Source organism: Limulus polyphemus, unplaced genomic scaffold, assembly GCF_000517525.1.
Source record: "Limulus polyphemus unplaced genomic scaffold, Limulus_polyphemus-2.1.2 Scaffold293, whole genome shotgun sequence".
NCBI classification, from domain to species: Eukaryota; Metazoa; Arthropoda; class Merostomata; order Xiphosura; family Limulidae; genus Limulus; species Limulus polyphemus.
The window spans coordinates 415126-429845 of record NW_013665903.1 but is presented as its reverse complement, the minus strand read 5'-3'; the positions used below and the strand labels follow the sequence as shown (position 1 = coordinate 429845).

The following is a 14720-nucleotide window of genomic DNA, read 5'->3' as shown; positions in this document are numbered from 1 at the left end:
TTTTATTTACTCTTGAAACAGAACACTTTCGGAGACCCTGCGGAAGTACAACTAGTTTAATTTAGTGCTAATATCACAATTCAAATATGATCCAGCAGAGTGGCCTGAGAATTGTATTAACGATATAGGATGCACGGACTATGTGTAAACAAGATCTACACTCATGACAAACGATAGTGTCATTTTGTTTAAAGAATTTCAACATAATATTGATTCAAAAATAATCTACAAAAAAAAAAAAAGAAAAAGCCAAATAAAGAAGAAATTAAATTCAGCAAATATAATTATCTGACAGCAGTTACAAAAGAGTGGAGTAGTGGAAAAATTATATTCGAAAAATTTTAATATTTCACGTGCCAACATGGATAAACGTTTACAACTATAAGAAAAACGATTATAAAATTTGACAGAACGAATGAATCAATGTGCAATGGACTGATGAAACAAAGATAATGCTTTTTGAACACTATTTAGAGTTTTCGTAAGGGCTACTACCGCAGACATTTTCTTTGTTTGTAATTATGCACAAAGCTACACAATGGGCTATTTGTGTTCTGCCCACCACGGGTATCGAAACCCGGTTTCTAGCGTTGTAAGTCCGCAGACATACCGCTGTGCTACTGGGGGTAAATTAAAAGAAGATCAAGAGGTATGAGCCTGGCTAAGTAAAAAGTATTTGGAGAGTTTTCAAAAGGGTTATTACCGCAGACATACTCCCCGCTAAGTAAAAGGTATTTGGAAAGTTTTCAAAAGGGTTATTACCGCAGACATACTCCCCGTTAAGTAAAAGGTATTTGGAGAGTTTTCAAAAGGGTTATTACCGCAGACATACTGCCCTGCTAAGTAAGAGGTATTTGGAGAGTTTTCGAAAGATTATTACCGCAGACATACTGCCCTGTTTAGTAAGAGGTATTTGGAGGACAAAACCAAAGGAACGTTTGATATAAAAGCTATGAAATAGCCAAAGTTTTTATAAACAGATGTGAAAAATATCTAAATGCGTAACTAAAGAATGTATAAATATTTGAATTAGTGCACAAGTCCAATTGAAAAGTAATGTTTCAAAAGAAAAGTCATTTTGGAGATTGTATAGCAAAAATATATAGAAATACCAGTGGATAGTCTCAAAAAATTAGAAGCATTTGATTAGTATCGTCCCTTGTTAGTCTACTAGACATACTGATGATTCATCGCACTTTGCAAGGACTACTTCTTGTATTGTCGATGTATTCATTCTGATGACCTTGATTGCATACTACTCTCTCAGTTTTTGCTGTTATGTTAACAATGGAAAAATGTGAACCATGTGCTTTGTTGCTTTACAAATACCGAAAATACCAAAATACCCAAAATACCAAAAATGACCAACATTTTAACCACCAGAGTTGGCATGCTATAACTTTTAATGTTGTAAAAGTATCTTCACAAAATTAGGCTTTGGAGTAGTCATATTTGTGGCTGGTTAGTTTCCTTAATTTTTTGTCAGTTTTAACTGTTTTTGCGGCTTATAGTATTTATGGCTTAGAAATTTTCTCTGAGTTTTTTATACAAATTTTTTATGTTGATAGCTTTATAATGCTGAATTTGAGTAAAACGAAATACGGTGAACTCGATCTCAGGTCACCTATCTTTCAGACTTTACCCAGGTCCTCCATTGGCACCCAGTGGTACAGCGGTAAGTCTGAAGGCTTATAACGCTAAAGAACGGGGTTCGATTCTCGTAGAGGGCACAGCATAGACAGCCCATTATGTAGCTTTACGCTTAACTAGAAACAAACACTCCAGTGTACGTAAATATGCTTTCAAGGCTACATTTAAGTAGACCAAGTAATAATAAAAAAAGACTTAATGTAAGCTGTCTTGGGAGATTGACACACATTAGCGCATTATCCTAGCGGGCTGTCAGGAGTTCGCCATGAACCAAATATATATATATATATGTTTTGATAGTAAAGTTAAAAAACACGACTTTTAAACTCCAGATAATTACAATAGAACGTTTATTTCTAGTATTAGCCCAGAAGAAGCCACAAAGGCGAAACGTCGGCTGAAATAAAAGTTATCTTATAATTATATGTCGTGTAAAGGTAGTTTTTTCTAATTTTATTATCAATATATACATATACATTGGTGTTAAATATTTTTGTCGTCATTAAAGTCATGGTTCGCATCCACGTCAACAAGCCATTGTATTAACTTATGCATATCGTTCTATAAAATGAGATTAATCTTTTGCATTAACGCACTCATTATTCTCGAACTTGATAGACATACCGCTATGAAGGTTAAAAATAAGGTTGCTATTAAGATAAAGACATTATCCGTACTCGTTTTAAGAATGCTACTGTGGATTATTGCGTTTTATAGGAATTCGGTATTACATATTATATTGAAGTTTAGACAGTATGAAGATTCTACGTAAAGTGTACTTGATTGTAACAAACGTTTGGAAAAAACTCAGCAAAATGTATATTTTTTAGTTTGATAGTCAGCACAAGAGGGCACTACTCTGCAGACCAATATTGAGCACATTGCAAGAAAAGCTTTACCACCGCGTCTCTCAAAAATAGCTCTGAAAGTTGAGAAGTGAATCAAGCGGAGACCAATCAGCGTACTGTCTGTGTGTTCTTCTTTTGTCCTAGTAAAGTTAGAATATCGTCTGATGGCGTAATGAAGAGTGCTCCAGTCAGGAATATTCACTCAAGTGTTGTCTTTCTATAGGGAGTGCGCGTAAAGTGGTGAATTCTTCATATTGGAATAAAACAAAATCTAACAGGAGTGAAGTAGGACTGTTTACTATATCTCTTGAATATATTGTATATATATATATATATATATATATATTTGTATATTCACAGTAAAAATTACCATAATCATGGTAAGCAAACTATTTTTTACTTTTGTTTACTTTTGAATGTATGATTGTTAATATACATATATCTTTAAAGCATCACATCCGATATAAAGAGGAGAATACTAATGTGTATAAGTATTGTTTTTTATCTAAACGTTTAATTCCAGAGTGTATTAGTCATTCTTAGTTCCAGAGTATATTAGTTTGCAAAAATAGCAAAACGTTTTTTTCTTTCTCAGTGCTTATAAATCTACGCAATACAGTCCAAGGAGGAAAATACACTTAATACAAATTCTTACGACATAAAGACAGTGCATTATTTGAATAGTGCTAAATTAATTTTGAAAAATGTCTTGATTATTAAAATAACTAAACTAATCATGGAGTTGATAACAGATCCAGGATATTTCTTCGGCATGTAGAGGAACATTGAGAGTTATACTTCTGGAGGCTGTTTTAAATGGAGATTCGCAATAATTAGGTTTGAAGCAATGTAGTTAAGACAATAATCTTTTAGAAGAAGTTTTGCTATGTTCAAGTCGATCTATGTGTTCTTGCTGGTGTATTTTAATACGTAAGAAAAGTCATCCGTATAAAATAAAACAGTAAACCATACAAATCTAAAACAATGTCAACATGCTTTCCTAAGTTGTTTACAGGTAGAGAATTTATTGCGGATAAAAGAAAGGATTTTAACTTCGTTATAAGACAAAGTTCAAACACACTGGGGGAGGACGTGGTCTTGTGGCTAGTGTACTAATCTTTGAATCCAAAGGTGCATGGTTCGCATCCCGATGATACAAAAACGCACTTCGCAATTTAGCGCTGCGGATGCGCTATAAGAGTGACGACGAAATTGCACGAAATTGGTGGTGGGTGCTGTTCATTAGCTACCTTCTCTTTAGTCTGTCACTTCAAAACTTGGAACGGCTATGCGCAGATAAATCTTTGGGTAACTTTGCGCAAACTTCTGAAACAAACAAACAGACAAGCCTTGAAATAAACTCTGGTGTTATCGTACGCCGATTGGTTTGTATGAATAAGTGCAACACAACTAGTTATTGTATCATCCTTTATCCAACAATACGACTAGATATTGTGTCATCCTTTATCCAACAATACAACCAGTTATTGTATCATCCTTTATTCAACAATACGACCAGATCTTGTGTCATCCTTTATCCAACAATACAACCAGATATTATGTCATCCTTTATCTAACAATACAACCAGTTATTGTATCATCCTTTATCCAACAATACAACCAGATATTATGTCATCCTTTATCCAACAGTACAAATAGTTATTGTATCATCCTTTATCCAACAATACAACCAGATATTGTGTCATCCTTTATCCAACAATACAACCAGTTATTGTATCATCCTTTATCCAACAATACAACCAGTTATTGTGTCATCCTTTATCCAACAATACAACCAGTTATTGTATCATCCTTTATCCAACAATAACGCTGGTCATGTTGATCTGCAGAAAGTAGATTTCTTTCAGTTGTTTGTCACTGAAAGTGAATTTGAGCATTATCGTTAATGCTTTACTTATTTCAGCTTCATGAAATACAAATCGCCATTTTTTTCCAACGATACTTGGTTCTGAGTTGTTTCTGTAATCACTTTACACGTGTATTGGCTAAGAAGTAGTAATGTACTCTAAACACGCTTACTGGAATATGTGTAGATTAGAAGCACTTAAATAAGTTGGAAGAGTGCACAACTGTAGCTGAAAATACGTTGAATCGTCACGAAATACGTGACGTAAGTAGGTGAATTTGATTGCTTACTGGAAGCACCATCGTAAAATATTCACAAATTAATTATTTCGCTTATTTGTCGACTAGTCCACGAAAACAACTTGTATTTTTTTTCATGTAAAATTTCACTCAAGCATATCTTGTTACATGAATTTTCTATATTAAAATATTTTACTCATTAATTTGTTATTAAGCTTAATGCATTTAGGAAAAGGAACCTTTGAAACTAGAGCTTATAAACTAAATAAATGCATATTTTAAAATTACATATATATATGTGAATGTACAATTGAATAGAAGTGCTAACATGAACACATCTTGAAACTAAACGTTCAAGTGTTTCTTCATCAACAGAAATTCTTAAAATTATGGACTTCGTAAACACGTGTGTTATGTAGTTCCATAATTCGTTACCAGGGGACTATATATTAACAGTACTTTTACCAATTAAGGTACTATTACTTAGACTAATTAAGCTTTATAAGAAGTATGTATATTTCAAGTACCGGGAAGACTTTGAAACTGTTTCTTCCATCGTCTTAGTTTCTATGATAATAAGCTTTTATATGCGGAAACATCTGTTAGCTGAGTTCTTGCACAGATCTTACAATATAACGTTGATAAACGGAAACATCGGCACATGTAGATATGTAGATCTTTAAAGTCGAGTTGTTCAAAGCTTGAAAATAGCGTTTATAACTGGAACAATTGTTGGTTGAGATGTTGTAAAGGAAATATCTGCTGAAGCTTTTCGCCAGACACTAATCATAGCAAAACCGTCTGAAAAATGATCTATAGGAAATAATACAGCTTATGAAATGAGTCAGAAGTAGGTCTGTGACATTTCCTGATTAATTTAAGGACTTGCCAATCAGTGATTGCCTTACCGGCCTACGTGGATCTGCAGCAAACTAAGGACATGTATTTTCTATTTATGGACTTGCTTCACTGCATCTTGAAATAGATCTCGTCGACATCGTGACGAAATTCGTACTTATAATGTCGTGAGAGTATAAGTTATATTCGTACAGGGTCCTTCAACTGTCAGGCATATGGTGATGAAAGCGAACATAAAGGCTTAGATCGGTGCAAGTTAGTTTTCTGTAAAGCAAAATATCTGTGAAGAAGCAAGTAGACTTTGTTTTATTGCAAAACGAGTCAAACACACGTTTCTCTAATCTCAAACTTCAACCATTAATTTAGATAATATTAATAGATTATTAACACTTGTTATACCCTGGATATCAGTTTCTCAGATATCAAAATTACAGAGTTATACTTATATTTTTAAACGAACTTTCTATATAATTCTTTGTATTTTGCCTATTTATATTTAACACACACAAAGCCTTCGAGATATTTGCTAGTACACGTGCTCAGACAATATCTTATTACACATTAAAACTTTAAACAGCACCTACTTAGGTAATCTACTATCTTTTTCTTATTTTGAGGAAATTGGATTATAAGACAGGTGGAGATATAATTTGTTGAAATGTAGTATGAAAGGTTTTTGGAGCGAGTATACATTTTCAATGCGCGGGTAAAATATTTTGCATGAAATGACTTTTTATTAAATGAGCTTTACAGACACTTTCGTTTTTATATCACAGCAATTGTTTTTGTCGAAATGTTTCAAAGGAGCCACACTATTTAGAAGCTTCATTTTATATACAATAAAATTATATAAAAGTCTGATTATTTTTAATCATGCTCGTATATGAATAAAGAACTTTAAAATGGGCCTTATTATCATTATTTAGTGTATTTCTTACTGGAAATATTGTATTATTATAGAGTCGGTAGACTCTATATGTAGGTGTAGCCTAGGTACTCAATATGCACGCTACAGAATCATCAATGACAGAAAGTTTTACTTTAAAAGATGATTGCCACTCACTTTCATTTGTTTCGCTACCCAACAAGACAAGAAACCGTCGCTAAGATACCAAACCGGAAAGTGAGCAACCCACCAAATTGTTCATAACTCTACAACTACTTTATAACTAACGTCAGTTTAAACCTAAATCCACTGTGTGTGTTTTCTGGGTTCATCTTTCTTCATCTTGTTTCAGTCGAGATAACTCTACAACTACTTTATAACTAACGTCAATTTAAACCTAAATGCACTGTTTGTGTTTTCTGGGTAGTGTACAATATCATCGCTTAGTCGTAATAACTAGCAGTAATTTAAAAAAAATCATAATTGTAGTGTAAACGATATTATCATTACCCCTTAAAGTTAGCTTTTTTACAAAAATCTGGTGTTCCTTTAAAATCTTAAGTACAGGGTGAAACAGGAATTTCCAGCCAATAATAGATGAACATTAGGTGGCTGTAACATGTAGAACACTCAATGCTTTGTATGCTATACAGTCGGTGTCTTTAGGGAGCCAACCCGAATATTATGTATGAAGTGAAGGAGTAAAAAAATCAATACACATAATATTAAATTTTATTACACGCACATTCATATAATACACTAGCTTTCAGTCAGGAGAAAAACGTCACAAAACAAGTAATATAGGGATGATACAGTTATACATATATCATCCCTACATGACTTTCAATATTAAAATTTAATGTTACATTGTAAAATGCGTACTTGACTTTAATATTATTGTAGTTGAAAGTTACATATTCCCGACTGTTGGTATGCAGTTTGTTTATCATAATATAATGGTCATGTCAGGGTAGGCATTAATGTAGTGTAACTAAGAGTCTTGGACTTACGTACAAGGAAAAACAAGTTGAATCAAAACATGTCTTGATTATTAGAGATTTTTACAAGCTCTCGCTACAAGGTCAGCCGAATTGACCGACCTCGTAACCATTTCGTACTCTCTCACTTTACAGTGCAACATTAAATTTGGATATTGAAATTCGTGTAGGAATGATACATGTATAGCTGTATCATCCCTATATTCTTGTTTTTGTCCCTGCCATCCTTACTTCATTTAACGTTTACAAAATGTTTTTTATTAATTGTATTGTATGACATTAAAGGATAAGCTCTAATTCACATATGAGTACTTTAAAATTAGCCGGCTAACCCGAAAAAGATGGATACGATAAAAATAAATCAAACCATTCAAACATAATTGAAGTACCTTCTCTTACCAGCAATTGAACAAGGAAGTAACAGTCAGTAATGAGTCTTTTTTTTTACGATAGTTTGTTCGTTCGTCTGTTTCAGTTAAGCTTTGCGCAAAGCTAGTCGAGGGTCATCAGCAGTAACGGGGCACAAACCATGGGTCAACAGTTCGGCACGCTAACCACTGGTTAGCCTTCAGCCCTTTAGAATAGTCGACCTAAGATATCCGTGATAGTGTTTTCTATGGACTAATTTAAAAATAATATATTTGACAGGTTGAATTACTAACAAGAATCTCCAATATACATTTAGAGTTCTATCAAAGGTAGTAATGGTTTAGTATAGTGATTCTGGTGATCAAAACATTTTTATAATTTATTATAAATTTATATTTCAACATGTAAATTTGTTTATTTAAGCGCAAAGCTGCACAAAAAGAAATCTGTGTTGTGCCCAACGCAAGGATAAAGCCTCGAATTTTAGCGTTATAAGTTTACGCAGATCCACCGGCGGAGGAGCCAAACGTGAGACTTATGTGCTTATATGTTCTTAATTTAGCAATTATTCTAAGATAATGAATTAACGAAAAGTTTAGTGTTAGACTGAATGTAGGTATTTCAATAGGACGTTTGCAGGTTAGCGCTGAAATTGTTTGGGTTTTAGAGGCAGATGTTTCAGCCTCTCTTCTCCTTAGTACAGTATGATCTGCTTAAACAATCCTTTAAAAGTTACATAAATTGTTATAGTTGATACAATGCTAAGCCTAGCTGAGAGTTCTTATCAAATACCGAATGTTTATTGATAATACGTACTTTGTGTCTGTATTTTAAAGAGCTAGCTGTTCGAGTTTAATGTATATATGCATACAAATATAAAAAAAAATAGACAAATATACAATACCGTGTAAAGTAATTTACAATAAAGTTTAAATTCACACTAACGGAACAATACGCACAAACAAACGTTAGACTGTTTGTTTATTTTGAATTTCGCGCAAAGCTACAAGAGGGCTATCTGCGCTAGCCGTCCCTAATTTAGCAATGTAAGACTAGAGGGAAGGTAGCTAGCTAGTCATCACCACCCACCGCCAACTCTTGGGGTACTCTTTTTACCAACGAATAGTGGGATTGACAGTCACATTATAACGCCACACGGCTGAAAGGACGAGCATGTTTGGTATGACGGGGATTTGAACCCGCGACCCGCAGATTGCGAGTTGAGCGCCCTAACCACCTAGTCATGTCGGACCACGTTAGACTGAAGAGGACATGTAAAATGTCGAAACTAGTTTCTATTTCAGTTTGATATTGGTCCATTAGTATGTACTTAAACTTTATTATACATGCAAATCATTGGTTAGAATTATAGCCTGAGTCGCTATATAAAGTGATTGTATCATTTTTTAAATAAACAGAGTTCTCTTTACAGTTTTTTAATTGATTTAGTCGTGTTCTAATATGTCTTTTTAACAAAAAGTAACTCCAGGAATATTTCTTCAAAATTAGAAAGAAAAAACGCGTGTTTTAATAAACAATTCCTAAGTATTACTATTGTCATTCCTATTTTTGTTTCTTCAAAAGAGAGTTCCCTCATAAATGAGGCTTTGCTATTTTCTGTTTCCTTAAAAAGACGAAAAAGTCTGAGATAACGAATTAAAATTCATGAACTTTATATTCACTTCCAATATTATGCAGAACATGACAACATTTGATTAATTCAATATTTTCTTATTCATCATCTTGAAATGTGTAGAAACTATCTTTAATTTTGTTATGAAATTCATGGATATTTTTTCATTTGACTCCAACATCATGTTAAAAAACTGAACTTTTATTTTCTATTTTCATCAAAGGAAACAACGAATAAGATTTAAAATAAGAATAAGAGTGTAACATAGAATAAGCAATTTTCTAAGAAATTCTTCCTAAGGAGCACTTTTAATGTGCTCCAACTTCCAAATTACTGTTGACTGGAAAAAAGATCACTCAATATGCATAAGGTCATATGAAAGGGTATCTTGAAATGTTAGGAAGTTTTCCTACGGATGTAGGTAACGTAGAATACTTCTGAAAAAAGGAAAGAAAAAGAAACTCAACATCTTTTAAAGGTCAGCCTATAGTTCCAGGTTCCTAGAATGAAAATATTTGGCATTCTCTTGACAAAACACAGAAAATACAATGAAGTGGTTGACAATTTTATACATATTTAGAAAGAGTTAATTAATGTACCATGCTTTACAGGCTGGTCCAGTGGTAGATATTGCTACATAGTGAAACTTATTCTTTGGTGTTTACATACATCTTTAACTTTATCTAAAGAAAAACAAACAAATAAACACCGGTTTCAGGCTTTCCCTGATTCATGTTTCGGCGTTCTTTTAAAGTTGGCTAAAAAAAAATCTCTCTTATTTCAAATGAATCCTAGTAACTAATAATAGTGCAAATGTATACAATCAGTTTGTAAGAGTGTTTAAGAGATACTTGACTAATGCTCGAAGAATTGACGTGTCATCCAATACGGGTTAAAGGTCATGAGATAATGCTGTAACTTTACACTTAGATGATAGCACATTGTATATCGAGCTGTAATTCCAGATGTTCAACTATAATGTAGACTTTCGTAGTTAGAATAAATAGACCCTGCATGATTTGACATTATAGTATGAACTAACACTGCTTGAAGTTGTTCTACTTGTCTTACTGAACATCATTTTTGAGGGATCGGGCGTGGCCTAGTGGCTAATATGTCGGGATACTTACGTAGAGATCGAGACGTGGTGCCGTTTTCAGCTGTAGGTGCGTTATAAAAGTGACAGACAATCTCGTTATTTAGCTGAACAACGTCCTTTTAGAGGAGGTTTCTAATGACTGGTTACCTTCCACATGAACAGTGGTCCGTAATTAAGAGCGATTGTATATCGATTCTAATGGTCTTTGTATGCTTGCGCGTAAGATGCCGTTCAAGTTCAAAATTCCAATTTCATTCCATAATTGTTTACACTTGAGCAGCATATTATTTTTTTTAGGTGATGAAGACAATCAGTATTAACAGTAAGTCTAAATAACAACAAAGCTCAAAGTTTGAAGCTCCAATAAGCGTAGTCTCACGACTTTTGTCTCCATTTATATCTTTAACAGGGAATAACTTAGAACATTATTTTGTGTTATAGTTTGTTTGTTTGTTGTTATAAGCCTTGACTTACCTCTGAGCCATTAGAGGGCATTGTTATAGTTAAAATACATTAGAGTTAGGAGTCTAGTTTCTGTGGTAGGCTCCTCTCACAAGATAAGTATTGAATTACAACATATTTTTGTGTGTAAATCTAGCACAAGCTTAGCCCCAACAATGAAAAGCCCATTATCAGCTTTGAATTTCAGAAGATAGCGCTCTTAGGAGCTAAATATAACTACATCCTACGAGGTTTCGATTCCCGTGGTGGGCAGAGCACATATAGCCCATTGTGTAGCTTTATGCTTAACTTCAAAACAACCAATCAATCAATATGTGGTAATAATGTATAAACGTGATCTGTTAGTAGGTAATATGTGTGATATTACATCACAATAAGAGTGGTGAGAACTTGGGGCATATTGTTTTTAACTGATCTAATACGAGAATATAAAGAATGATTTGATTCCTCATTTTAAAGTAATATCACACACATATCGCCTTCTATTATATCTTACAGTTTGAAAGTGAGCATTAGTAACTTATTACAGTTTGTGTACTTAGTCGCTGAATTTTTCTGAAGAAATTTCGAGTAATATTTCAATTTCAAATATTCATCCTAAGGAAGACACAAAATCTTAGAATTTACAGACCATCGGTCACCAGGCGTAAAACAACAACAACAATTGTTTTAACATTTCGTGGTTAACTAGAATTTGAGGATTGTAAGAAGCTTGAATTTCCAGTTTATGTTATTCTATAAATAATCCTTTACACTAAAGTTATGATTTCTAAAATAAGTCCTAAAAAAAAGCTCGAATTGCTCGAATTTTCCTTTACACTTCTCTAAATCAGGGCCAATAATTATCTGATCAAACCATTACATCAAACACAAGTAGTTGGATCACATTCTTAGTGAAATACTATTTGCTTTTGACAGTGGAATGGATAAAATGCTTCAGATAATTAACTGTCAAGGAAACGCGTAAATTCCACGTTATATAAGTGATAAATATATATTATCTGCTATAGCGACATAGAAACATCCGTGCAAGATGGGTTGTAATGAAGTACTCCGTTGTTTCTAAATAGGATCAACTGGAATCATCCAGAAATGTTGTACTGTATGGCTGAGATATGTGATACTGACTATAGCCATTGGTATTCTGACATTGACGGATTAACCACAAGTTAGTTAAACCATCATTTCTTTTCAGGCACTTTGTACTACTGTATATCAAAAGTAATAACGAATACGAAGTAAATAGAAAGTCTTTATTAGTTGCATCAGCCAACAAGTTTCGGTAACATAGTGACCATTATAAAGCCCCAAGAATAGGCTGAAAAAATGTTTGTCTTAAAATTAGACTTTTGTCTAATGATGACAGGAATTTACAGTCTTGTCATAGGAAATTACATTATTTTGAGCAAGTATCACGTCATTTCATTTTATAATAAAGTGATAGGTAATTAATTAAAGAAACTGTAGGTTTTCGAACGTGTCTACGTGTTCAGTTCCACCATCCTCTTTTCATATTGCATGTAACAAATTAGAATCATATCTTCATATTCTTATCCGTCTATCCTACATAAATATAATACACAACAGTATACTACTCTTATGATAAGTGCTCCTTGCTGGATAAAACATGGCGTATTATGTCCGAAATTTAGGAAATAAATTTGTGTAAGCCGAATTTATAATTCTTCACTAACTTCTTATTTAATTAGAATCATATCTTCATATTCTTATTCGTCTATCCTACATAAATATAATACACAACAGTATACTACTCTTATGATAAGTGCTCCTTGCTGGATAAAACATGGCGTATTATGACTGAAATTTAGGAAATAAATTTGTATAAGCCGAATTTGTAATTCTTCACTAACTTCTTATTTAATAGTCTACTATCCTAGAAATCAGGCCAGAACAGCTTTGATAGGCAAATTTGTTATTTTGTTTGTTTGTTTGTTTTTAATTATGCACAAAGCTACACAAGGGCTATCTGTGCTCTGCCCACCACGGGTATCGAAACCCGGTTTCTAACGTTGTAGGTCCGCAGACATACCGCTGTGCCACGGGGGGGGGGGCTTGTTATTTTGTACTTTGGTTTGTTTGTTTTGAATTTAGCACAAAGCTGCACGAGCGCTAGCTGCACTAACCATCTCTAATTTAGCAGTGAAAAACTAGAGGGAAGACAATTAGTCATCACCAACCACTGCCAACTCTTGCGCTAATCTTTTACCAACGAATAGTGAGATTGACGGTCACATTATAACGTCCCACACGTCTGAAAGGGCGAGCATGCTTGGTGGGACGGCGACCCTCAGATTGCGAGTTGAGCGCTCTAACCACCTGGCCATGGCGGGCCTTGTACTTTGGTGAGATATTAGTCATATATTTATTTTTACAAACTTTACTGACTCATTTCATTCATATACTCGTAAAATAATGTCTTGCTATTTGTCATTTGAAGGAAATTTTACTGTGTCTGTAATACATTATACTGATTACATATTACAAACGCTTGCATTATTTAAGTAAGGTCAGACTGACGGATGACGTAGATTAACTCTCAAGTTGCATGATGATGAAAATTGGGATATATTATATTCTACTGTATACATAACGTGGTAAAAATGAGAATTCAGCTCATAAATTCTCTGAAACATCACTATAATGGTCTTGGGAAAACCCACATAGTCGGTGTGGGAGATGAAGGTGATCATTCTCTAACGACTCAGTATTTATTTGTTTCAAACTTATATCTTACATAGGATAATGACTACTTATTTCAGAATTTTCCGCAAGGACTGTCTGCGCATAGACGATAGTATTGATAGACCAGAAGGAAGGCAACTAGTTAAGAGCACCCACCGCCAACTGTTGGGCTACTCTTGTCTGATCGAATAGTAGGATTCGAACGTCACTGGCAAGGTGACTCGTACCACGAAACGCCAGTCACAGTCGGAGCACTAGACCACACCCGTCCATAGTCAGGTCGAACGTAATAAACCAAACATATAAACACATTACAATGCTATCACTTTCCTTCTGGAACCCCCCAGTGGCATAGCGGTAAGGCTGCGGACTTACAACGCTAGAAACCGGGTTCCGATACCCGTGGTGGGCAGATCACAGATAGCCCATTGTGCAGCTTTGCGCTTAACTTGAAACAAACAAATAATTCCTTCTGGAAAGCACAAGTAAATTTCGACATTTTAAGAAATCATTTGAAATGTCGACTGCAGGTAAGTAAGTAAGAAAAGTAAATAAAAACTTTGTGGCATCTCAAAAGGCACATAAGCCCGGGACTTAACTTTTGTTTTATAGTATACCATTACACATAAGTGTCTAATTGATGACTATATTTAAAAAAATCAATTTCTTTTATAAGGTCAAGCCTTTCAACTGACGTGAAATCAATGTGTTCATAGAAGGGCGAAAATTCAGCCTAGTATAATATCTGTAATTTTATTTAAATTCAACTTTGAAGAAATAATTTAACCTTTTGTCTGAATATTAGAATATTTTTTAAACATCCAATTTCTGTGTATTTTACTTCATGATGATTTTATGTAAAACATTAACTTTCAATGATTATTAGGCTGAAACTTTTTCACGAAGTTGAACACAGTCCTTCTAGCCATAATGTACTAATAGGAACTAACAGTTATGACAATTTACGAAATTAATTTACTTGATCATTTTTCAAAAATAATATCGCAGACAAGAGTAAAGTTTGTTTGTTTTTTGGATTTCGCGCAAGGCTACACGAGGACTATCTGCGCTAGCCGTCCCTAATTTAGCAGTGAAAGACTAGAGGGAA

At 33.9% G+C, this 14720-nt stretch overlaps 1 protein-coding gene across 1 annotated transcript in view; it reads left to right on the top strand.

The window, feature by feature from the left end:
- Positions 1-2606: 2606 nt before the first annotated feature.
- Positions 2607-14720, top strand: part of LOC106457120 (calmodulin-A-like) — a 28607-nt gene continuing 16493 nt past the window's right edge. Inside the window, exon 1 of the mRNA XM_013916505.2 lies at positions 2607-2878. Coding sequence (XP_013771959.1) covers positions 2876-2878 — 3 coding nt within the window. The 5' untranslated portion in view covers positions 2607-2875. The remainder of the gene's footprint in view (positions 2879-14720) is intronic.